General features: G+C 41.3%; 1 protein-coding gene across 3 annotated transcripts in view; it reads left to right on the forward strand.

Moving 5' to 3' along the window:
• Nucleotides 1-26,713, forward strand: part of ARHGAP10 (Rho GTPase activating protein 10) — a 1,108,509-nt gene that overhangs the window by 455,270 nt on the left and 626,526 nt on the right. For all 3 annotated transcript variants that reach the window (XM_086962271.1, XM_086962272.1, XM_086962274.1), the window contains exon 8: nucleotides 3,247-3,376. In XM_086962271.1, coding sequence (XP_086818397.1) covers nucleotides 3,247-3,376 — 130 coding nt within the window. The remainder of the gene's footprint in view (nucleotides 1-3,246; nucleotides 3,377-26,713) is intronic.

Genomic DNA, 26,713 nt, shown 5'->3' on the forward strand with positions numbered 1-26,713 from the left:
GGACGGGATGGTGTGAGGGAGGGGAGAAAAAACAGGGGAGGGTGGGGCTAAATTATAGAAGATGAAAATAAAAGTTATGGAGCGGACCACAGAAGAGCAACAATAATCCCTACGAACGGTAAACAGTGGGCGAGTTCCAAGCCCATTATTAGATACGAGTCTCGCAAGTGAGATCATGTGCACTAGCCCAGCCTTTTGCAGGCTGGATCTAAAAAGGAAGCAGATAGGAAAATATGCCAACAAGGAATATCATATTACAAAACTCTGTCTGTAAATTAATTTATATTTAGTTATGCTTCTCAGTTACATCACAGTCTAATTCCATATCAATGCAATGAAAATGACATATTCAAGACAAATTAATTAACACATGTGTATCCATCAAAGTCAAAAATCAAAATAGCAAACGATTTAACATTCAATAAGGTTATCTCTAGGGGTTGTCCAAAAAAGTTTCAAATACATCGATGCTGTGAAGTCCATCACATGATTTAGATTAAACAGACCCCAATGTACTAGATGCACACTTTTCCTTTATCTCTAGAGGGTGTATCTCTGATGAGCATTACAAACCCATTCTAACATGTTGTTGGATATTTCAAGGTTTACAAAGGCGTACAACAAACTGGTCACGATTGGAAAAGAAAGGTTAACCATAAAATGCATTCTCAATAAACAGATTCAAACAAAAAAAGAAAACTGCAAAAAAGAAAAGAATGCCATAGGAGGAGCACTAATCAATTCAATGATAAAGTACGTGGTCTGTGAGCCACAGCAATAAAAGGAATTGACGCATGGAAAGTTTTGCCCAATGAGAAGCCAGCAAAGAAAAGGGACAGTGGTGCTAACTAGTGGTAGGCTATGGGCGGGTTCCAAACCCATTATCAGACACAAGGTTCTTGTATGCGAGAGAGCATGCTCTTACAGGCTTGACGTAAAAATTAAAAAAGAAAACCAGGCCTACGATTTCTAGAACACTATACTGATTCCAGGAATAGGTCAACGCTGGAATGGTGTTTCGACCAACTAAAACCTTTGGAAAAAGTAGAGCTGTGGTCTAAAGACATGCTGGCCAGCAGACCAGAAAGCCTCCAGCCACTCCAGGTCCTAAAAGTTCAGCCACTCTTCCAGCTTGCTTCACTACTACAGTAGTCCTGTGAACTAGGAGTGAGCCAAAGTGGTGCTGGTACACTGTCTAGTCTCCATTGTAAAGGGAAGGACCCCTTGCCCATTTTTCTATCAAAGAAATCTCTCTCTGGTACACTTGCTCCAACGCTGTGCTTTCTGGAGCCCTGTTTCAAGATGCTAGAGCACACCCTGCCGTTGGCTTAGATAATGGCAATACTCAGGGGGAGGGTTCTATCTCCTCATGGTTTTCAGGTTTCACATTGTCATCAGGGACAAAATACGGACATTTAGATGCCTCAGCGGTCAAGCTTCTGGCTCCCAAGTGCCCCAGACTCTCTCCTACCTCGAGCCGATGAAGACCAGGCCTGCAGTTGGAGCAGCGCTGGAGCCCACGGATATGCGATCTTTTGCAAACCTCTAAATTTCCACGAGACCACACCTCCCTGCCCCCCTACAGGTTCATTTTTAAGAGTACGTTTTTTTAGCTGTGTTCCATTTGATATTTCACAGTATTCTATTTTAACTCCAGAGTCAAAATTAGGGGTCAAAGCCAAGGAGCTCCGTTTTGTGCAAATCATTGTTCTCCAAGCCTTATAAAGTCAAACCAAGTTCCTCTGAGTGCAACATCAGATATACATTGGTGTTCCTCGTGATCTATTGCATTGTAGAGGAGCGGACCACTTAGAAACCTCCTGTCAGTGGTTTGATTTACTTTGTTAGGAAAATATTTTAGGAATTAATATTTTTCAATTATGGAAGATGTATCTTCTTTGTACGTATTGCTGGCCACCTTTCAGTGGTATTAGGAACAGATAATTGTTATTAGGAAGAGAGAGGATCAGTTATCTATTGAGTTCATATTAAATATCACTTAACAACGATTGAGTACGATAGGCGTTAGGTGATTGGGTTATAAAATTCAGTCTTAAAAATTGACTTTAAGGCAAACATTTAAAGTCCAAATTGTCAAGGATCAGTGGTGTAAAGACTCAACAGTAAAGAGCTGTGACTAGACACCCGCCTACTTTGAAGGACGGAAATTGTCATACTCCAGAGAATTGAAGTGAATCTGCCAGGTCAGTTGGTGGGATGGCAAATGAATATACATCTGTATCTTATTTGTTTGTAAAGGCTGAAATATTCTGGCAGTTGTTGATCTGCAAAACTGAAAATAATTTTTTTAAAAACAATATAAAGGAGAATTATGGAGAAATGTGTTTAAACATTTGGCAGATTTATATTTCCTTCCCAATGAATGCTTTAAAATGAAAGCACCACATTAAGATTCGCAACCCATTTAGACCCTCAACCAATTTAAGCCCTTAATCTAATTGTTTAACTGTTGAGCAATACTGAATTCACTACTTTAGCCAGAGATGATGTATACATGTACTAGATCAACATACATATCTGCAACCATAAGTATAGTTTTAGAAAAAAGCGTTGCGCCTCAGAAGGAAGAAGAAGGGTACAATAATCCTTTACAGAGGAAATCCACTTATACATCACAAACAAGAAAATAAAAACAGAATGTAATGGTACTGATTTATGCACACAGGCATCCTGTCTCTTACAATAACATTAGTTCAAAAGGAAGAAACAAGCCTTTTCTTTTAGGTAAAAACAAGACAACACAAGAAAGAAAACGGACTTCATTAATTAAGAGTAAGTAGAGAATCCTTTAAGTTGATATAGATCATATACCTGTTGCATCTATGTAGAATTGAAACATGGTTTAAAATCAGTGCTTCAAAGAAACCTATCTAAATACAGTGCATTACTTTTGCTAAAGGATGTGGTACAGGCATTTTTGTTGTTCTTAAGGCAGGTGTGGTTGACTTTGGGTACGTATGTGTGATTTTTTTGAGGGAAGGAGAATTGAACTTTTGTCACTAATTTCACTTGCAATCTATGTAAGCTCTTTTCAGGTCTACTGAACTGCTCTCCCCCAACCCTGGGAGGGTCAGAGTGCGAGTGTGTGGCAAAACTGGAAATCCAATGAGCTCTTCATAGTGGATGATTTGTAAATATAATTATATATATTTTTAATGAACAGGGCAAATAGTGCTATTAGTGCTTGTATTTTAATAATTTGTTTTCATTGCTCTCTCTGTTAAGACACGGAATCGTTTTGAAGGTACAAGGTCGGAAGTAGAAGATCTTATGAGAAAAATCCGAATGAGCCCACAAGAACATAAGAGAGCAAGCCCGTTTACAATGGAAGGCTACCTTTATGTTCAAGAAAAACGTAAGCTCCTTTTCCACTGCGTCTTTACATATGTGTGTGTTTCATTGTACAAATATGTGTATCTGTTCCTGGAGATCAGTTTGTCAGTGTAAGTGATAATGGAAGAGAAACTGTGTACCCTTTTAGAGACCTGTACACCGCAACTTATCTCTTTGATGCTGCTCCTGAATCCTTTATCCTCTTTTGCCCGTCTCCTCTTTGCTCTTTTAACCCGTCTAAAAGTTGTGCTACATATACCCGTAAATGTCGCTTTGATTTTCTTTTTTTAAGTTCAAAAAGAAGTTTATTGAAAGAAATGAAGTTGTCTGAATATAATATACAATCTTAAATATAAATGAACACATTGAAAGCTGTTTTACATTTAAAATACTAATATTGGACTTTGAATAACAATTTTAAAAAGAAGACAAAACTGGATAAGTGGACAAAGAGACCATTGGGAGAACAAATAAATTAACAGAACCATTAAGAGAATTAAGGTGGTTTAAGAACTTCCTGTTGAGAAGGTTTTAACATAAGGCTTTGTTTGGCACAAACATCAATTTATGTTGTAACAGGTGACCATAAATCCAGGCGTTTTCTTGCCAAATTAATAGGATAAACAAATGCAGTGTCCAATCTATGATTATGACAATCATTGTACCACCAGGCCTAGTGAGAAATTTTTGTAGAGTCCTTCCCGTTAATGGTGATTTGCTGAAAAGCGACTGCTAACAATAAGTCAAATGATTTTAACATTAAGCTTAACACTGTCCCATATAGGGGAGAGGCTGCCTAAGAAAATTTTGGAAAAAGAAAGAGGAAATTTAGAGTTAAAAATTAGGTTGACTTGAGACCATACTTGTTTCCAAAAAGTGTGTACATGTGGAGATGAAAAAAAGCATTTGGAATAAGTCAGCAGTAGGAGACGAGCAGGTCCAACATAAACCGAATGCGTCGGGGAACCTTTTACTTAAGTTAACTGGTGTCAGTAGAAGTCTGTTGTAAACAAAAAACAAGGTTTGTGTGATGTTTGCTGCTCTAGAAGATTTAAAGATCTTAGTCCAAATGCCCTTCCAAATAGATATCAGCCAGCATGTATCAAGGTCATGTTCCCATGACTGTTCTTTTTTAGTTTTTTGTCTGACCAAGTTAATATCTCGCAAATATCTGTTAATAGTGGATGCTCTAGGTGTGGTCTTTAATAATATGTGAAGGTTTGGCGAGGCCTGTGGCGTAATAGAAGAATCATGTGTCACTTGAAGCTGATCAAGGGTTCCCAACACAGTTTTTTTCAGCAAATTGTATTTATGTATAAAAGAAGCTGGTAGCTTAAATAAATGGCTGAGTGTATTGAAAGGCAGAAAATATTAGTCTAAGAATTATTGATGAACCCAAATTAAACCTGTTTCTCCAAGTTTTCCTATAAAAGGGCTTATTTCGGATCATCAGGTTTTTATTGTGCCAAATTGTTGAGTCCTGGAAAGAATCCATGGTAACGGAAGTGTGAGTGGAAGGCAAATCAAGGATTTTGGAAGTATGCTTTATTATTGGAGTGGAAACGGATTGTGGTTTATTTGAGAAGGAAAGGTATTCTTGAAATGAAAAGAGAGATACAAAACTAACTTCTAATGTAATCCAAAGATGGCAGTCATCTGTTGGGTCAAGCACACAAAGAGATGCTTGGCGTAAAAGAAAAGCCTTCTGATAAGTTTGGAAATCCGGGAAATTTATCCCTCCTTCTGTCTTAGGTCTTATTAACTTTAATATAGACATTCGAGGTTTCTTATTATTCCATAAAAAAGGAGGATAAAATAGTATTCATTTTCTTAAATGTTGTGGCAGATATTGGAACTAGTATATTAGAAATGGGGTATAAAACTATGGGTGTCAACAACATTTTTTTGGTATCTAGGCGGCCCATCAGGATAAATAGAGGGGATGCCATTTAGAGGTTAGTTCTGGAAGTTTTTGAATGCATTTATTCATGCCTAATAACACTGTGCCAGAAATTGAATGTTTAAAATATAATCCTAAATATTTAATATGATTCGGACTCCAAGAGAATTTAGAGGTAATAAAATCCGAACTAAAAGTGTATTTTTCAAGGGCAGAATTTCACATTTGTCGTTATTCAACTTGTACCCAGCGATGAGAGAGTAAGACTTAACTTCTGTTAAAAAAGCTGGAACTGACTCAGTTGGATTTGACAGGAAAAGTAAGATATCATTGGCATGGGCCGCTAATTTTATATGTGCGTTTGACGTTTGAAATCCATGTATGCTTTTGACGTATTCTGGATAAAAATGGTCAAATGCCAAGTTAAACAAAAAGGGGGAAAGAGGGCATCCTTGGCTTACCCCTCTGCCTAAATTAAACAAGCATTTACAATGCAATGGTTTTGCCTTTGTTAAAGTTAGAGCTATTGGCATTGCTCTTGACACTCTGAAGCTCCACTCTGCACTCTGAAGCTCCACTCTGCACTCTGAAGCTCCACTCTGCACTCTGAAGCTGCACTCTGAAGCTGCACTCTGAAGCTCCACTCTGAAGCTCCACTCTGAAGCTTCACTCTGCACTCTGAAGCTCCACTCTGAAGCTCCACTCTGCACTCTGAAGCTCCACTCTGCACTCTGAAGCTCCACTCTGCACTCTGAAGCTCCACTCTGCACTCTGAAGCTCCACTCTGCACTCTGAAGCTCCACTCTGCACTCTGAAGCTCCACTCTGCACTCTGAAGCTCCACTCTGCACTCTGAAGCTCCACTCTGAATCTGCACTCTGAAGCTCCACTCTGCACTCTGAAGCTCCACTCTGCACTCTGAAGCTCCACTCTGCACTCTGAAGCTCCACTCTGCACTCTGAAGCTCCACTCTGCACTCTGAAGCTCCACTCTGCACTCTGAAGCTCCACTCTGCACTCTGAAGCTCCACTCTGCACTCTGAAGCTCCACTCTGAATCTGCACTCTGAATCTGCACTCTGAAGCTCCACTCTGCACTCTGAAGCTCCACTCTGAATCTGCACTCTGAAGCTCCACTCTGCACTCTGAAGCTCCACTCTGCACTCTGAAGCTCCACTCTGAAGCTCCACTCTGAATCTCCACTCTGAATCTGCACTCTGAAGCTCCACTCTGCACTCTGAAGCTCCACTCTGAATCTGCACTCTGAAGCTCCACTATGCACTCTGAAGCTCCACTCTGAATCTGCACTCTGAAGCTCCACTCTGAATCTGCACTCTGAAGCTCCACTCTGAATCTGCACTCTGAAGCTCCACTCTGAATCTGCACTCTGAAGCTCCACTCTGCACTCTGAATCTCCACTCTGCACTCTGAAGCTTCACTCTGAAGCTTCACTCTGCACTCTGAAGCTCCACTCTGCACTCTGAAGCTCCACTCTGCACTCTGAAGCTCCACTCTGCACTCTGAAGCTCCACTCTCCACTCTGAAGCTCCACTCTCCACTCTGAAGCTCCACTCTCCACTCTGAATCTCCACTCTGAAGCTCCACTCTCCACTCTGAAGCTCCACTCTGAAGCTCCACTCTGAAGCTCCACTCTGAAGCTCCACTCTGAAGCTCCACTCTGAAGCTCCACTCTCCACTCTGAATCTCCACTCTGAAGCTCCACTCTCCACTCTGAATCTCCACTCTGAATCTCCACTCTGAATCTCCACTCTGAATCTCCACTCTGAATCTCCACTCTGAAGCTCCACTCTGCACTCTGAAGCTCCACTCTGATGCGAAAAAAAGTATTTCACAGTGCAGAGTAACAGTCCTAAAATCCTGGCTGAACATAACAGTCTGCAGTTTCACACGTTACATTTGTGTTAGCTGCATTACGTCTGGGGGTGGCGTTGCCAACAGCATGGCCGGTAAAGACTCACATCTCCGCTCCGGAGAGATGATCTGAAGCAGACGTTAGGAATTGCCTGAAAAGTCCCGATTTCGGGGTAAATAGCCGGCGGAAGGTCTAGACGCCACTGGAGGACCGACACAGGAATACAGCCGCCTAGAACCTGGAAACACGGGGGCAGTAAGGCCCAAGATGGCGGCGAGGGGCGCGTAACCAGCAGAGAGGTAAGGGCCAGAACAGACACCCGAGCAGCTGTCCCCTCCTCCCCTCCCACTCCCCGGCACATCAGAGCAGCGGGAAGGGAGAGCGAGCAGGGCGCCCAGCCTCCATTTCAGCACACTCAGTCCACCGCGGACAGCGGCGCAAGGATAGGGCAGCAGATTCTGAACCAGACACACTCAACCGGCCCCTGTGCTGCCCATTGCTACCCCTTGAACTCTGGCCTTGCACATTCAGATGACCCCTGTGACGTCCAGTGCTACCCCCTGAACTCTGCCCTAGCACACTCAGCTGTCCACTGTGCTGCCCGGCGCCTTGGGCACTCAGCTGACCACTGAGCTGTCCAGCGCTGCAGTCCCGCGCAAGAGGCAGGCTGCAGTCTCCGAGCGCGAAGCTACAGGTGGCTCGGACCAAGTTGACCTCTCGGGCAGGGGACCTTTTTGATTTGTGGATAAATTTGGATTGTGCGTTTGGAAGTGCCCGCAAGAGGGTCAGATGTCCGATTTGTCTACAGATTGTATCCGTCTATTTGACACAAGCCTGGAGCCTGCCCCATAAGGATTATGAGGAACCTGTAATAAAAGTTGAAAGGTATTTTCTACCATCGACGACTCCATCAAACACGGGAGAAACTGTTTTTTTTTTTGCCTTTTAATCGTTTACACGGCTGCGTTTAATACTCCGAAGTGAAGGGCCGTCTGACCATGGGCTGCGGCAAACTCCTGTGAAACTAACACGGATTACATCATGCAGGTACTGTGCGGTCGCATTCGTGAAGTTACGACATCAAAATGAATGGATGAATACATCTTCTGTGCATGGATGGATGGCAATGGATGGATGGCTCCGCAGATTTAAAGTAATGGATGACTGGATTAATGGCTGTTCGGATGGATGAATGATAGACGGATTTTAACAGATATTCAAAAAGACGAGTTAATGTATTTAGGTAGTAATGTGCAGGGAATAGGGGTGGATGGATGGATTGAGACATTTTGTATACAAAGGTGTCACCGTCTAATCTCTGAGCGTCTCCCTGCTAAAACAGTGATACTGTTCTGTTTAAAAAAGGCAAAGGCACGACCCAATTAAAAGCTCCAGTTGTCAAGAGCACTGTCGTATTTTCCTGCAAAACGCGCACAAAAAAAGTAAGACAAAGAAGCGTCCTCCCTGTACTCGTATAATACATTCAGCGCCTCAGAGGGCTGTGCTCGCGGTTTACGTGGACCCTAAGTAGTTAGTTCCTGGACTTTGAATGCTTGTGTTTAGCCACTAATAGAACTTCCAGTAATTTAAGGAGAGGGGGTGGGTGTGTATTACAGAGCCGTCTCAGTCTGTATTAGCTTCTTGTTTTAATTCTGACCACATGCTAAATAGATTTTTTTTTCAGGGAAAACGAGAATGTGGCTTGGCGAGCGAGGGGAAAAGGGCTGACCTCCGTTTCCTGGTGGAGGGAAATGTGGAAGAGAATTTGGGTTTGCCCTCCTTTTCGTAGTGGGATAGAGATAAGGTGGCGGGTTTGGAAGGGGGTGGGGTTACGGTGCGAAGGCGGACCAGGCGCCCCTGAGAATTCAAATGTGGCTCGTTGGCGAGGAGAGGGGCGGGGGGGGGGGTCTGATCAGTGGCGTTCTCGACCCGAGTGCAAGGATAATGGGGCCCCTATCCCCCGGTCGGATAGTAGAGTGCAGCTTTGATTGGTCCTCACGAGGTCCCGGTGCAACTGCACCCACTGCACAATTAATAGCTACACCGGCGGACCTCATCTGTGATCACCTTTCCCTGTCGGAAAATTGGATGGAGAGGCACCCTTTTCCCGCCGCAAATGCTCCGCACGCCTACCTCAAGGGGGCAATTTGAGCCTGAAGGGCAGCCGGGCCGCTACTTCGTGCTCTGCAGTTAATAGCTACACCGGCGGACCTCATCTGTGATCACCTTTCCCTGTCGGAAAATTGGATGGAGAGGCACCCTTTTCCCGCCGCAAATGCTCCGCACGCCTACCTCAAGGGGGCAATTTGAGCCTGAAGGGCAGCCGGGCCGCTACTTCGTGCTCTGCAGCTGGTTAAACCATCAACTTTTCATGTGTGTTGTTTTTTTAATCATTTGCGGAGGCTTTCGGGAAATCACTGCCAGATTGTCGAGACTCTTGTTGCATCTTGCTGTCCCACACCTCGGGCTGTTCACAGTGATAGCATTCTTTGACTGTAGCGGGGGCTGCCATTTGGTGTGAATAACAATAATTTAGCTCTTGCACATTTTTCACAGTTTGGTTGAATTGCTCGCCAGTTAATGTTAGTGTGCGCAGTAAGCGTTTGAAAACTGTGGTATTGTTTACCAATACCTCCTACTCGGTTTGACCGGTCCTCGGCATTTCGGCCTCCCTGTCCTTCTTCCCCCGGGCTGCGGGGGGCGGGCACTTCCGGCCGGCCGCGCTAGGATTGGCCGGCCGGCCAGTCACGGGGCAGGAGAGACGCAGAAGTGCCGGCAATGCCGGACCAGACACGGGGGCGTTCCCGGCATCGCGTGACGTCGGCAAAAGCCAAAGAATCTCGGGAACGCCCCCGTGTCTGGTCCGGCATTGACGGACAGGCCCCTCGTCCAATGGCAAGGCTCCGTTTACGGAGCCAGCCAATCAATGACGAGGGCCGACCCAAAGCGCCACACACAACTCAAGAGGTTTTTTGGCACATGCGCAAAGCACATGGCCAGTCAAAACCTAAAAATGGAGAAATTAACCCATTGGTGCATACAGCGGCTCGGGGATTAGAATAAAGGAGAGAAACTAAGTTAAAAAAATTAGGGCCAAAACCAAACCATTTAAGGGTGTAAAATAAGTACTTCCATTCAACTTGATCAAATGCCTTTTTGGCATCCATAGCAATTGCTGCTAAAGAATGGTTGAAGTGAGAATATTTGGATAGGACATTAAAGAAAAGTTGTGTGTTATCTGTTATAAACCTCCCCTTGACAAAACCGGATTGTTCTTTCCCTAACAGTTTCGGTAGGTATGAGTCGAGTCGTATGGCCAAGGTTGTGGAGAAAATCTTGTAGTCAATGTTGACCAGGGAAATGGGCCTATAATTTTTACAGTGTTTGGAATCTTTTCCCTCTTTGGGGATAAGACCGAATATGCATCCGAAAAGGAGCCAGATGAATTGTTTGAAGAATAGAACAAATTTATCAGGGAATGTAATTTGGGTATTAAAAGATTAGAGAAATTGAGATAGAATTCAACAGTGAATCTATCTGGACCATGTGCTTTGTCTTTTTTCAAGGTATGGAGAGCTTTTAAAAGTTCTTGTTGAGTAAGGTCCACTTCCAGGGGAGAAAGATCTGGCTGATCTTGGGGGATTTTTGAATAGTTGAAAAAACTGTGAAAAAGTGTGGTCGGAAGGATAAGTTTCGGATGCATATAACGATTTGTAAAAAAGGGAGAACTCATTCAAAATGTCAGCATCCTTAAGTTTTAAGACATGGTGTTCATCATAAATAGATTCAATGTTCAATTTTTTTATGCTTAATTTTTAGGTAATTTGCTAGTATTTTCCCTGCTTTGTTTTTACCACCATAAAACTTTGCACTAGACTTTAACAAATAAAGTGAAGCATCTTCTGTTGATTTCTTGTTAAAGGACAATTAAGCATTTATAAGAGCTGTTAAACATTCTTTTGAACTAGAGACATAATATGCGTGTTCCAGTTTCCTAATGTCTTAGAGGAGATCTCTGGTATTATTGCGTGCAAATTTACGTTTTTTGCAACATAATTAATGATAAAATCTCGTGCTGCTGCTTTAAAAGCATCCCAGATCGTCAGATTGGTAAGGATTTTGTATGATTCATCTCAAAGTAATCTGTGAAAAAGGGGATGAAAGAAGTAGTACATTTCGAGTCTAAAAGAAGAACGTTGTTAAAACACCATCATCTAGGGGCGTTGACTTGGGGTAACAAATCAAATCTAATTGATACTGGTGCATGGTCTGATAATAGAATGTGGCCAATTTCAGCATGTGTAAGGGATTTCAGGATATTATGGAAACAAATACGTAGTCGATTCTAGTTTGGGCTTGTGTGTAGGGGAGAAAAATGTATATTCTGTAGTAGTTGGGTTGTATAAGCGCCACACGTCCAAAAGTTTAAATTGGGTGATGGTGTGTATAAAAGATTTATGCGATTTATTCATTACAAAAGACACCCTTGAATTCCTTTCAATGAAAGGATCTAACACCTGATTACAATCTCCAGCTTGTATGAAATTATCTTCCATGAAACTGGAAAGATGTTTAGCTAATGTAGGCCAAAATTAGGCATCACCTCCGGTGGGGGCGTAGACATTGAGGAAAGAAACTAAAACAACTGTTAATGATAACTTAACATTTATCCATCTGCCCTCTGTATCCGATTCTTGTGAAATAAATGTGATTGGAAGAGATTTACGGCAGAAAATCGCTACTCCATTCCGTTTTTTTCCGTCACCTTGAGAGAAATACACCTCCCCCCCAAACCTCTTTTTAATTTCAAAGATTCCATTTCCGTGAGGTGTGTCTCTGCATCTAGCCTGGCCAAGTGAGTTAAAACCCTCTGTCTTTTTTTAGGAGAGTTCAATCCCCTAATGTTCCATGAAATTAATTTCAATGGCATATGGAAATAAAGAAAAACATAAATAACAGGATGTATTGATAATCCAATATATTGAGGCGTAAGAAAAAAGAATGAGAAACAGGAAGAAGAAGGTACATATGTAGAGTAGGCAAGAACAGAGCAGAAAAGAAATAGTATTGGATTGATTCCAGAGAAAATACTCTGGTAGAGTAAAGCTATGAGAGAAAGAGAAGAAGCCTGTGTAACAAAAGAGATAAAGAAGATAAATAGTTAGACTAGTTTAGTTTAGTGAACTAAAGATAGCAATTTAGAGATGAAAAAAGAGATAGAAATATTAAAGACACCGTGAGAAGAGGAAGAAAAGAAATGTAAAACCAAAGACAAAACAAAAGACAATACACAAAACATGCCTACAAGAACGAAACAGGAATGCAGGGGTAGGTGGAATCACATGGAGCAGACAAACCATCCAGGGAAGATCAACTGGGCCGGGGAGACGCCACAACAGAAAATAGACATTACTGTAGAAGGAGAAGAATAATACAATTATAAAATAGCCAAGAAATAACTTATAATTAGGGACAAAAAACTAGAGGCAAATAATATAAATAACATTAACCTAATGAACTAGTATGAATAATCAAGTATATGTAAATCGTGGTAGGGGGGAACATCAAGTAATGAAAAAAGAAAGAGGACAGGAATGTAATACTAACAAGGGAACATTGAACAGAAAACAGTAAGAATAAAACGATTCAACAAAGTTACAAAAATTGAGTCAGAAGGAAAACACTAAGCGTATCCTAATAAAACTAAGAAACACTCCATATGTTCAGGAAACTGCAAAATAAGAATTAAGTCCAAATGCCTTATGAATGATGTATAGAAAATCAACACTTGATAGGTGAAGGAATAAAAAAAAGAGTGAAAAGAAAAAAAAGAAAAATGCATCTTAACAACCATACCATGAAGCGTATAGGCATTAAGGAATTCCAGCATGCCTAGGAAGTCAGGTATTATCGAAGCAGAAGGTTACAGAGTGTCCATGCCATTTGAGTTACATGAGTTTATGAAGCTTTGTAACCTTGCTGGATCTTCATACATCATTGTTCTATTATTGTAACCTTGAATAAACAGGGAAGAAAGAGACACTAGCGGGCACCCATTGCTCAAAGAACTGGCCTAAAATTAAGAAATGCTTTGCATCTGTTAGCAGCGGCTTTAGCGTAGTCCTGCGCGAAAAATAGAGTTGAACCAGACCAAGTGATCCGTTGAGAGGATTTGACTGCAGATAACACCAAGAACAAGTCTGTGTACTCCAGAAAGTATATGATAAATCCACGTGGTCTTTGTGAAGGTGAAGTATTAGAAGAAGGACGACCAAGTCTGTGTGCCCTTTGAATGTTGAGCGCTTTGCTCTCTGCCATGTGAAGTATTTTGGGGAGAAAAGATTTAAAGAAGGTGAAGGGATCCGATCCTTCAACTCCCACCGCCAGACCATAAATTCGCAGATTATTCCTCCTGTTATGATTTTCAAAGTCCTCAACCTGCTTCTGAAGTGTCGAAACCTGAGACTGAAACTGGGAGACGTTTGCGCTAGTATCTCTAAATGAGGACATATTTTGTTCAACTGCAGTAACTCTGTGTCAAGTTGGGACCAATTGTCAGTGAGGATCTGTAGTTTAGAGTTGGTTTCTTCCATAAAGGGCTGAAGGGCCCTTATTTCATCTAGCAACATCTCCATGGATACTGGCGAGACTGATTTCGGAGGAGAAGGGGGATTTTGCTTTAAGCGTTTAGTAATAGACTTCGCAGATGACGTCGTGGGGGCTCCATAACTGCAACTGGGGAGTGCGGCATGGATAACAGAGAGTCTTCCAATTTGGAGTAAGCAGTAAACATTTTGGAGTTTTTGACAAAAATATGTTTGGGTTGCAACTTCGTGGATAAAGCTCTTTTTGTTCGGCCCATAGAGCCAGCAACACCCCTTACACTCGTAAAAAAAGGTACAAAAGTTATGACTCTGAAGTGATATGCAAGAAGGAGGAGAAAACTATGTAAGATTCAAACAGAGTATATAAAAATGGTTAAAAAGGGCAGATTTTTAGCATCCATTGAACTTCAAGAGAGATAAGCAAATTCAAAATTGTACCGGTGCATGGTGTAATATAAGAAAGAAAGAGTAATTTCTGTAAGGACATTAGTGGCTGAGGCTGTAACTGCAATCTAGGAATCATAAAAGTGGCCAACTTTCATAAGATTAGGAGGTGGAATGCGCAGCAGATATAAAGAAGGATGCACAAAATGGCTGACAAGATTCTCTTCTAGGCAGGAAAAAATGTGGGTAATGAAACTTCAAATAACCTTCTATTTTCAGAAAAAATTGGAGAGAAACCAAGAAACGTGCATTAAAGCAGGTCTTGAAAAAGTAATCAGGAGAAGTAATGCAGGAAAAGTCCATGGCGTCAAAGCCGGTTATCTCCGTGTTTCTGGAGAATGCTGCCGCTTGTGTGGAATCTAAGATGGCAGCTGCAAAAACTTAGCGCTGCCAGAGAAACTCACTTGGTGAAAAGCAGCGTTGTCCTTGATCTTTAAGAAGCGCTGAGGTGTTCAAGATGTGCCCCACATCTTCCGACAGCTTTGGCGTACCTTGAAACCACGGATGACGGTGGTGTAACACGGGAAGTCCTGGCCCCATTGGAGCGCCTCACCTAGACACCGCCATTCTCCGCGGGCGCCAAGCCACGCTGTCCCTCGCCTTGATTTTCTCATTGATGCCAAATCCTTGTCATTGTGCTTTCTAGTACCATTCTTCTTATGTCTCTCTTCTAAACGAGAATGATTCCACCCCATCTTTGTAGGCTCTTACTTTTAAGGCCGCCACAGTGCTCGTATGATGACCCAATTGAGGAGAGATACTGCTCCAGTTATCTCTGCCAAAGAGCCGCAAATCTGTGTGAAGTCCCGTGGTTACAATTTTAGTGCATGCCCATGAATGGTGCTATTGACTCTATGTGTCCATTTGGGCTCCCCAGTCCACTTTACACCTAGCTGCCTTCTACTCCATGTCATTGTTTCTGTTGGCTGCTTATTGCTTACTTGTTTACCTCCACCTCCTATACTTCAATCAAGAGCCCCATGAAGGAGAAGTAACAATCTTTCTACAGCGCTGTAACACGAATAGTCTATCATCCCTTAATTTAGTTACTATAAAGTGTAATAAAGGAGTTCTCTAAACAACCTTTTACAACGTCACTTGCTAAGGTTCCTCAGCCTGTTAGCCTGACTAGTTCTTTTCATTCATTGATCTAGAAGTGCATGCTTCTGTTCGAAGATGGGTGTGTAGTGCAATCACTTTCAGTCTTTTACTGCTGTTGCCATTCTATTCCAACTATCAGGAATTCCAACAGAGTAAGGCACTGTTGACTACTCTTCATCAGGAGTGAGGCTGTTAAGGATTCCTTTGTGAACTGTAGTTTATAGTGGAGCCTGCAAAACCCTATGTGTTATTTATCCTGCAAGTAATTTGCATTAGGCAGTTTTAGTAGATAAATGAAATCTCTTTTTGCAGCTTTGATCAGTTGAGCATGCTTTGCTTTATGCTTCCTTCCAGTGGTAGGTACCTCTATAAGGATATATATGTACCTTAGAAGTGAAAATAATTGTGGCACATTGACAAAAATTCAGAGCAAATGTCCCAATAAATGCACTTTTACACATTTTATTGCGGCAATGCAAAGCTCAAATTCTATATTACTACCACAGTACAGCAAAATTGACACGAGAAAAAACACGTTTTTGGTGTCTCATTGATTGCTTTACATAGAGAAACAACTCCCTTAATAGTCATGAGGTATCTTCAATGTGATTTATTCACCACACTGCACAACTTTAGCTCCTTATATCTTGTTTTTGGTTAAATACCTTTTCTTCAAACAAGTTCACCTGAAAAACATACCATGGCATATCCATATATTTCAGATGTTCAGAGTATAATATGCTATTTATTACCATTGCTGATGGATGTGAGGGCCATGAGGCTATACCTCTTGTGAGTCGTGCTTCTTCTCCACTTTCAACAGTAATGAATCAATGATAATTGGTACTAAATAGCATATTTCAGTCTGCATAGCTGCATGTACTAAATATGTGTTTTGTGTGTGAATATATTTGTGTGTGTTAATATAATATGTGTGTGTGAGTATACTTATTTATTTATTTAGTGGCTGTCAAGGGCACATCTGTGTTCAGACACTATAACAACAATAGCAACCCCACAATACTCCATGCATTTGTGCCATGTTCTGATATATTTTTCTACTTGTATGTTTGGTTATGTATCAGCAAATTTGTGAAGAACATAAAAAACAGTATCCTTGAGACTAATAATTAATTACAAAGTCACAGCAGCAAATATTTTATTACAGTTTTTGCTAGAGTTAATTGGCCTGACCCAATTAAAATATTTTTGGGCTAGCCACCTGGCCAAAATAAAGACAGGAAGGGACTGCTGACTAGGTTGTAGGGAAGAGGGAACATTGCTGCACCTTGTTATGGCCCTGCATGGTCGTTGGCCCCTTCTGGGATTCTGTCCTCACCACCATCTCGCAGATCACGGGAGCAGACATCACCAGATGCCCTGAGGTTATTCTTCTGGGTCGGCGAAATGAAGAAATGTATCCCCTATAGGGGGGTTTAATCTCACATCTCCTCTTGGCCGCCAAGCAATTTATCCTGTCCCTCAGGGGTCAGCCGGCACCCCGGTCTGATCTCCGTTGTATTGATGGCCTAAGGGGGTAAGGATTTTTTACATGGGCGGGCGGGATTGGTATTTTCAGGACAGATCAAAATGCCAATAAAAATTTCTTTGACCTATAATAGTTTTGGGAAACTAAATAATTTCAAGGGTTCTTAAAATCAACATTGTATATACTGGGAAAAACTCCATTTAACATTGGTTTTGAGGCCACAAAAAGTTTCCATAGATTGGTAAAGCGTGTTCATTTTTATCTTCCACCAAGTCACATTTTAATGTTATGGAAGTTGTTGGATCCTCCAACCTAAGATAGCTAAACTTTGAAGAGAGAAATGTTGAGATCTTCAGGCCATGCGGATGAAGAGGGGCACAGTTTCAAGACATTTGAAGATGCTGTAAATTTGGATAGCAGGGAACACTGTGGTGACAGGTTTGCATTTGACATGTTACAGAAAAACCAGGGATATCTTGCACACCCTTGGCTTTCGGAAAATGGGGAATTGCTAAAAAGAAGGTGCTTGTTGCAGCTATTTTGGGATTGATACTTTTTTTCCTTGCATTTTCCTCTAGTAAATGTTGGCAGGTTAGAAGAGACAAAATTTACTAGAGGAAAATTGAGGTAGATGGTAATTACCGCAATACTCATAATTTTGATCCCAGTATAAACTCCTGTTTCTACTGAGATTGGAATTTAGCAGTGAACTCATAATTGGGAACAGAGTATTAATTTCCTAGCTCTGCTTTTGCTTATTTCTACAGCAGTGCATTAAGCTGTTCTTTCTTTATCTGTCTATTTTTTCCAAAATTTAAATTAAGTAGACCTCTTGGACTGTATCCTGAACTAGTCTCTCAGAAATGTGTGCTCCTCACCAAGGTGGCGCTTTTACACACTTGTCAGTGCACTGGATGGGATGACACCATGACTGGTGCGCATTGTTTTTCCACAAAGACTATTAGCCTGGTTCCTCTTTGGCAGTGCGTATTTACTTCCTGAAAGATAATACATACTGAGGATAATACTGGCTAACTATGCATGTCTAACATTCCGCTCTTTCTTGTACATTCAGATTTACAACTTTGTGTTATACATGGAGCAAACACCACTGAAGCGCATTTAGTATATGATGTAGTAAATTAATATGCCTCTTTATTCCACTTGTCGCCACCCCGCATGTTGTTACAACATCCGTGCTGTAACAACGCATACCATTACCCCGCAAGTCGTAACAATGACTTGCGGAGGGGGGCGCTGGATGTTGGAATAGTATCATTTACTATTCCAACTCCAGTCTGTGCGGACAGTAGGGACGGTGTTAGATTTTAAATCCAACACCTTCTCCCTTCTCCGCAAGTCGTTGTAACGCCTTGCGGGGTAATGGTTTGCGTTCTTACAAAGTGGTTGTTGCAACAACCGCGTTGTTACAACATCCGGGGTGATCGATTCGTAGTAAGGGCTGTTTACCGTAGTGAATATGCCTCTTTATTCCGCTTGCCGTCACCCCACATGTTGTTACAACGCGGTTGTTACAGTAAATGCATATTTTTTATTAAGGTTTGGAGTTTCCATGTTGAAAGCGCTAGGTAAGTGGTGCCTATGTTCTTACGTCAGCTAATTAAACATGTGAGATTCCGTTCACTTTGTTTTCTGAAAAGTTATTAAAAGCATCACATTAGTGATGACAATACATTTTCCATAGTTAAATCTGCTATTCTCAATCATGTCAATGTGTAACGAAATATAATCTGAATAAGTTAAATTACAGAAAGTAAACATTTGTGGGACACGGGCCAACTGTTTTAATCTTAAAAACATATGACACTGAAGCAACTTTTTATCGAATTCTAAATACAAATCAATTCCCAGTCACCTACAACACAAGCAATATTTAAGGCTGCTCAAGCCAAAGCCATGGATTTTACAAATCTGCATAAAAACTGTGAAATTATGCTATCAAATCAAGTGATCTTAGCGTGAGAGCAATTGCGAACAACCAATCTAAGAAACTGGAGCACACGAGTCTCTAATAGGTACATTTTGTGAAGCACTTTAGATATTAATGCTGTAGTAAATCAGTTGTATAAACAAATAATTGTGCAATGTCTCGACATCCTTATGCTTCTTGAGCAGTGAGATTGAAGCAGGGCCTATCTCACCAAGTGAGAAGTGATCATCCGGTTCATTCTCTGTGCTGTGTTCTAGTTAGTTAATTACATGCGCACCGGAATGTACAAAGAACATTCACTTTATATTCCACTTTTGTAATACATGTTTACAAGAGTTCTGAGTTGATAATGTGGATCTACTTGATCAGACCCGATAGTCTCCAGGCAAATCAATAGTCCCCAGTCAATTCCTGTGATCCTCCTATTGTTCATTATATTATGTAGCGACATGGGGCCAATAGAAGATCTGGTTGCCTGAGACAGCTTCTCTGTCTTGTAAGAACATCACAGCGTTTGGTTACAGTTTAAGGTTTCATCGACTAATAAAGTACTCGCTGATTGAAGGATGAGGTCTACTGCACGTGTTAAAAAAAAACGAATAATTGCTTTCTGCTTAGGGAAAAAGTCTGTTTGATCAAAACTTTTACCTCTATGAGCAGCTCTGTCTCTATCAGCCTACTGTACAGAAATTAAAACGAGGACATTTTTCTGTGAATGTATTGTAAATGTGTTAGGTTACAGCACACAATGTGGACATTTCTTTTGTGTATCACTTCTGTGTTTTATATTTAAGTTTTGGAATAGTTTGGTTATTCATTTGCATAATGGTGCTTCATTGTGAATAGCACTTTGCTAGTGTTTTTGATAGAATGTATGCTTTAGAGATGTGTTAAATAATATTGGTCACAAATCTGGGATTCCTGGGATATACGTTTCTTTATATCACATAATGAGCACTGCCATTGATGGCTGGCACTTGAAAATAGTGATGGGCACAAATGCAAACATGGAATTGCACCATGGGAGCTAGCCTCACTACCCACTCCCTTCCATTCACCTATTCCCCTGCCTCCATTCAATTCACTCACCCTCTGCCTTCCTTCACCTACCCATTCACTTTCACTCTTCCACATTAAGCTACCCACAGCCATTCATTCAACTTGTATATCCAGGTACCCACATTTACCCAGCCAATCAATCAACCCCTGAAACCACTGACTCCTCCATTGATGCAAATACTCACAGTCTCATCCATTGAGTAACCAGCAGTATCATTAATAAAAAGTAACTCATTGTGGCTTTGTTAATGTTTGTTTTATTTCACCTGCAGATTACATCTGTTTAATATGATTTAAGACATGTATGCCCACATGCATCATTGTTACATTCTGCGATTTCCTAATTGCGAAAATTAAGGAATCGCAATTAAGAAATCGCAAAATGCTATGCATTAAAAAATCGCAATATTTTTTGCGATTCGGTAATTTTCCTTAATTGCGATTCACAATTTGCGAATCGCAATTAAGGAAACCCTTCCCATTGATTCCTATGGACCAAAAGGCCCATAGGAATGAATGGGAAGGCATTGACATTTTGCGAATTTCGGTTTTGCGAATCGCAAAATGTGAATGCAATTTCAAGGGTGCAGGGGGGGTCCAAAGAACCCCTCCCTGCACCCCTGAAATTTAACTTTGAGTGCAATTTACACACACACATGACCCAAGGACATGTGTGTGTGTAAATTAAAACTTTCAAATATGCAACTAGTGCATGTTTGAAAGTTTTCGGTAAATTAGCATGAAGTATAACTTCATGCTAATTTACCCCTTCCAAATAGCGAATTCGCAATTTAAAAATAATCATGCATTGCATTTAAGAAATCTCAAATTGCGATTTCCTAAATGCAATCGCAATTTTAGAAATCGCAACATGGTTGCGATTCCTAAAATTGCGAAATGCATGATGCATTCCAAATTAGTCAATTGCATTCGCAAACGGCCGAAAATTGCGATTCGCACCGTTTGCGAATGCAATTGACTTTGATGCATGTGGGCAGTAGTCCTTAACTGCAGAGGAAATAAAACAAGCATCACTAGTCATGACAATAAAGTACTGAATCCGTTGCTGCTGCCTTAGAGAGACACCAGAACTTAGAGAGACAGGAAAGGGAAGGGTCATGAGAGCTGATAAATCAGTTCAGAAACCAAAGGTTGCCCCATTGGTGATTGCTGTATTTTTTTTTCTTACGGGTGAGAAGAAGGTGTCCTCCTCATACCGCCACTGCCCTCCACATTGTACCCAAAGGCATTTCACTACCTATAACTGCAGAACTGCATAATTATTGCACTGCAGTGCAAGCAGCAAAATGTCCATCCACGTAATAAAAGCTGGCCAAAGCCCGCATACCTTACTAGTGTGCCCTTTTTCAGACACTACTCTGCTCCAGTGTCCTAGGCATGCTTATGACTTGAGGACGGAGTGGGGGACAGACTGTAAGTCAGACAGACACGCACTCACACTCACACGCACACAGACACACACACTTACATTTCTCAATCTCTGCTCTTCTCTTGCTTTCTGAGATGGGGAGTGGTGGGATTTCGAGCAACGTCACATACCTTATTTTCACATTTTATTAAAAGAGTATGTGCAATGCGGTAGCATGCTTCTTAACCCACCCATTCCCATCTCCTCATAGAGGGGGGATGGTCAGTAAGGCTTGCTAATTTCACCCCACCTTTTATGAAGATAGGGCAGGATGGAGCAATAGCAGCTGAGTGGCATGCAGTCTATAAAAGCTTGTGCTGAATGGTAAAACACCTGAGGCTGTTTTCTATCGGCACTCGTGGTGGAGGAGGAGATGAACCAGGGACGTCACTGCGATAGGAACAAACTAAAGGGCTGCACGAGGTCAAGCTGTGCAGCGTCAGCCACATGCTTATACAGGCTCGGGGGGCTTATGATAGTGTATGACTTTCACTCCGAGCAAGAGGCAATCAAAACGCCGTCAACGAACCATTTTTTTTTTCTTAAAATGTATTTAAGTTACTACTTAAATAGAGAGACCCTATTGGGGAGGGACAGCCCCCCCGAAATCCTTGAGCGTCCGCTTCACCTGGGTATTGGATAAGCACTTATTAGCAAGACTAGGGCGTAAGAATACTAACGTCTGCGGCAAGCTACAAATTTCATGCCACCAATGTGCCTGTAGGGCTTTTAAAGTAGGCTTTGTCGAAAGGTGTGTTTATTTTGGGTGGCATCCCTACGTTTTGATGGGTATAGTAGATCTCTTTTTGATAAGGTTGAAGAGCAGAGAGCTCCAGTTATGAGTGCTTGAAAAAATACAATAAATCATGGAATTAATGACCTAGGACACTTAATGTTTTTTTTTTCTAGCGAATCATTAAAACTAGCTAATGGTAAACCCTGGGATTTCTTCCTGAATGAGGAGTTAGTTAATAAGTGGACTGCATTCCACCGAGCTTACGAGGAGAATGAGCATGTGGCCCATCTCTTGACCTGGTCGATAAAATCTAGGGCCAGTGGCAATCCGTAATTGAGGTGATGGATCAGGTAACCAACAACATTACTTGGAGTAATCAAGATATTAAAAAAAAAAAATCTTTCAGCGTTTTTCTGTTCTTCATCGGGCATCATCTGAGTTATTCGTCAATGCCATACGGGATGTTTCTCAATACAATCCCAATTCCTCCGCTTTCCAATGAACGGCTGTAAAGCTTAGTATAACCAATATCGGAGAAAGAATGTCGGACAACACTTGCTTCTATGACCTATGCGAAGGCAGCAGGAGTTGACGGAATTCCCCTTGAATTATATCAAGAGTTTGCTCTGTTATTTTAAGATATTTTGATAAATCTTTTTTAATGATATTATCACAGGTGGGCCCATCCCTCAATCATTTACTCAATCCATCATTTTAACCTTTCGAAAAAAAGATAAATCGCCTCTCAATTATATCTCGTGTTGGCCCATTATTCTCCTTAATGCACACTATAAACTTTTCATGAAGATTTTAACTAATCAGCTAGCTCCTGTTGCCTAGAAATGTATTGATGTGTATCAAAATGGCTTTCTTCCTCATAGATCTATGGTAGTTCTGCCAACTAGCTGACCCAGGTCACAGACTATTTATCAACCAATAACACCAGAGTAGCCATAATTATGGTTGATGTGAGAAAGCCTTTGACCTGGTCAGTTGACCAGCTTTATTCCAGAATATGAAGAAGTTTGGCTATCCTGACCTTTTTATAAATCTTCCCAAGATCGTGCGTACAGGTGCAGTAGCTACGATTAGTATTAACTCAAGTGATGCAGGTCGAGTCCATATTTCATGTGGAAACCGTCAAGGTTGCCCCCTTACACCAGTTTTATTTACTATTTTTTATTGAACCTCTGGGTATTTTCGAAATGGTGATTTTCTTTCTACCTCCGGTTTTTGGCGTGTCTAAAGTAAAACTTTTCGCGGACAACATCATTCTATATTTGGGTGCAGATGAAGCCAATATCAAAGAGAACTCAATAGGTTTCATGTTAATCAGGAGGTATAAGAGCAATCTTAACAAATCAGAAATTCGGCTTTTCAATGCTTCTGTAGAGGATCTCCGCATTGTAATTAGGGATCATTGGGATCTTATTCGCCCTATTAGGTATCTCAGGATTTTCATAATCTCAAACATTCTCGATCTGTATGAGCTAAATTATTTTGCAGCATTATGCAAAGTCAAGATTGTTGAAGTCCTGGAGTTTTTTTTTAACCATTTTCTATCATAGGCAGAGTTGCTTTACTTAAAATGTTGATTCAGACTCCTTTTTTTATTTTTGTTTTCCAATGTACCTATTCAACTTAAAGAAAATTATTTTAAGGAAGTCGATCATCTAATTTGGAGATTTATATGGAAACAACAGCGTCCACGTATTAACTTGTCGGTTATTCAACTAGACAAGGATCAGGATGGGTTGGCTCTTCCTGATTTTTAGGTCGAGCCTGAACCAGCGTGAAAGCGCTGTGCCGGCAATCTGTTGTAGGTAGAGTATGGAGGAGAAGCCCAGCCCACATGGGTCATTGGATGTGTCTTTGTCCTTCGTAAGTACTGGCGTCTGATTCCTTAAGTCTTGTTAGTCCCTCCTTAGTACGGCCATGTTGTCATTTGTATCTTCCCTTGGCTACTGGCCCCTTTACTTGGTTGTTGCACAGTGCGTGTTCTAGTTTCTTAATTGTGTTCCTACATTAGGCAAAGCAGCCGAGACAATGACAGCCACTAGTTTCCAATGCCATAGTTCTCGCATTTAAATGCGATACCTATTGCTTTGCAAATATTTTTAAAACGTGCTGTGCCTTTCATTGCAGGTACGACCTTTGGCTCAGCGCTCGCCTGCAGCCAAGTAGACTGCCTCGTCAATTTTCGATTCACCCAGAAATCATTAAACAGAACAGGGGCAGATAATAACACTGTCAGTCAGTCATTACAAACTTCCGAATGCCCAATGAGGAGCTAGGAAGAGGGACCAATGAGGAAATAGCTTCCATAGTTACTGAGGAGCAAGGAACATTTATATATAATTTATCTAGCATAAATATTGAGTTGTGTTACTTTTAGCTGGCAGCGCGTAGGAGACGTTTGCTTGGCTCCATTTGTCAGTCATCTCAGTGTTGTTCACGAGGTTTAAATACCAGTAGTGCCATGGCAGGTTTACACATTTCAAGGTTTGGAGAATGCACACATGCCGTTGTCCGGGTTATCCCTGAATCCCTGTGTGAGGAAGCCCAGAGGATGGAAAAGGGGGAAGTGGTGGCCCGCCAGCATGATTTTTATGTTGGAGTGTTGAAAAATAAACTGTGGCTGCAAGTGATAAACCTGCCGGCAGATGACAGCTTCCCAGACTGTACTTTTGTGAAAGATGTGGCGGTGCTGTATGGAGAAACAGTCCTCATCACCAGACCGGAAGCGCCCAGCCAAAGGAAAGGGGTACTAGATATGTGAACACCCATTCAGGACCGCACTGCTTCACCCAGTCATCCAGTTTCACAATTGAAATATATATTGGCACACAAATTTGCATCTTCGTAATATGTCATATGACACGAGTGGTAAACACCTTTGGATTCGCATGTTAAAAATCATGTCTGAATGTATTTTGCTGTCACATGGTTTTTATTTAAGCTGTAAATCATTTTAGGAGATGTTGCTTTTTTTTAACTCTGCAGATGTCTTTGGCGGTTTGTATAGGTGACAGGTGTTAATTTAACGATAGCAGTGATCTGGTATTTAAAAATAAGTGGTGGCTACTGGAAACGCACATGATGTGAACGGAGTTTAAATGTTTTGAAAGCTTCTCGTATACTTTGCCAGAAGTGACACATTACTTCACAACAAAGCCTTCATAATTCATAGCTTTCGTCAATGTATTCATTTTAAAGAATGCCCTTAAACAGAAATACATTGGAAACATTCATGCACACGGAAATACACCGTGTGAAGCCACATATGTATAAAAAAGATGCACATGAATGCCCACGCATACGCTCGCAGTCAAAACCCACAAAACGGCAGCAGTTTACATGCATGCTCAAGTATCCACACAAAATCACAGAAATGCACAAACACTCAATACATACACTCACAGTTAGCAAACACACATACATATATCAAGGACTAGATACCTACTATTTTGTACTTTAATCTTATCACTTTGTTTCTTCTAAATATGTAATTTTTTAGGTCAAGCCTAGTGGCAGCGCACATGCAATCCTCGCTCTGTGAGGCATGCTGTATTAGGGTATGCACTGGAAGCCCCGCCCACACTCCGCTCATATTTGTCATTGGCTTGTGTCATTGTCCTTCGAAAATGCTGCTTCTGATTCATACATAGGCTTGTTAGTCCCGCCTTGGAACCGTCTTGTCTGCATTTGTTACCGCCCATAACGACTGGACCTTTTACATGGCTCGTTACGCGGTCTCGTTATTTAGTGGGTGAGCACTATTTTATTTAATGGCCTTTCCTTATTCCAACTCTGTCCGCTTCCAATTTAGCATTTGCACTGCTTTATTTAATTAACTTGCAGCACGGTCTCCATTAGTTCAGTGTAGCACTGGCAAGCAAGCAATCGCAATGCAACAGGTCTCGCATGTACAGGAGTTTCCACTATTGGCATTATAAATGACACTGCCTTTTATTAATCTTTTAGTTTTTGAAACATAAATAAAATGCATTGTCATTTACAATGCCAATAGCTTAAATTCACGTAAATGCGAGATCTATGGCATTGCAAATGCTTGTTATCAGTATTATCAGGAAGCTTTTTTTGATTACCATGCACATCTATATTCCGATCCATTCTCAACCGATACATTTTGTTTTAAGGATTAGGGTGCAGGAGCTAGGGTGGCAGCTCTAGTTTTTTTTTTTAAATAATGGAAATGCCTTAAGATTACTAGGTACAAATTTTTAAACGCAATAATTTTGCGTAAAAATTATTTAGGGGTAAAACATAATATTTTTCATAGTAACCCTTTGTTCGAGGCATATGGGCTGCAGATGGTACATTATGAATAGATCGCCATCTGGTGTTGGGCTCGGATGATTGCACTTTATTTTTCTCTTGGAGAGTCTTTTGTATCTTGGTGACTCCTCCTTTGGTTGGTAGTGCGCATGGGCATCGGCTCCATCCTTAGATTGTTTTTTTCCGCCATCGGGTTCGGATGAGGATTGAGACGCTCCAGATCGACTTCGAAAAGAAGTGACTTATCGGCGCGTATTCCCTTTCCAATTCGACGGTATTGTTATCGAACGCGATTTCATTTACATTCCGGCGCGTTTCGACTCCAACATCGAAGAAAAAACTTTGATCTACTTCGACGAACAGGAGGCCTTTCTCGACGTAGTCAAGCCCGGAGTCCATGGAAAGGATTCTGTTGTAAATGAAGCCAGAGGACAGATATAAGGCTTAATATGTATTTATTAAGCACCACAGAGTAT

This window comes from Lissotriton vulgaris, chromosome 3_1 (assembly GCF_964263255.1).
Source record: "Lissotriton vulgaris chromosome 3_1, aLisVul1.2, whole genome shotgun sequence".
NCBI lineage: Eukaryota > Metazoa > Chordata > Amphibia > Caudata > Salamandridae > Lissotriton > Lissotriton vulgaris.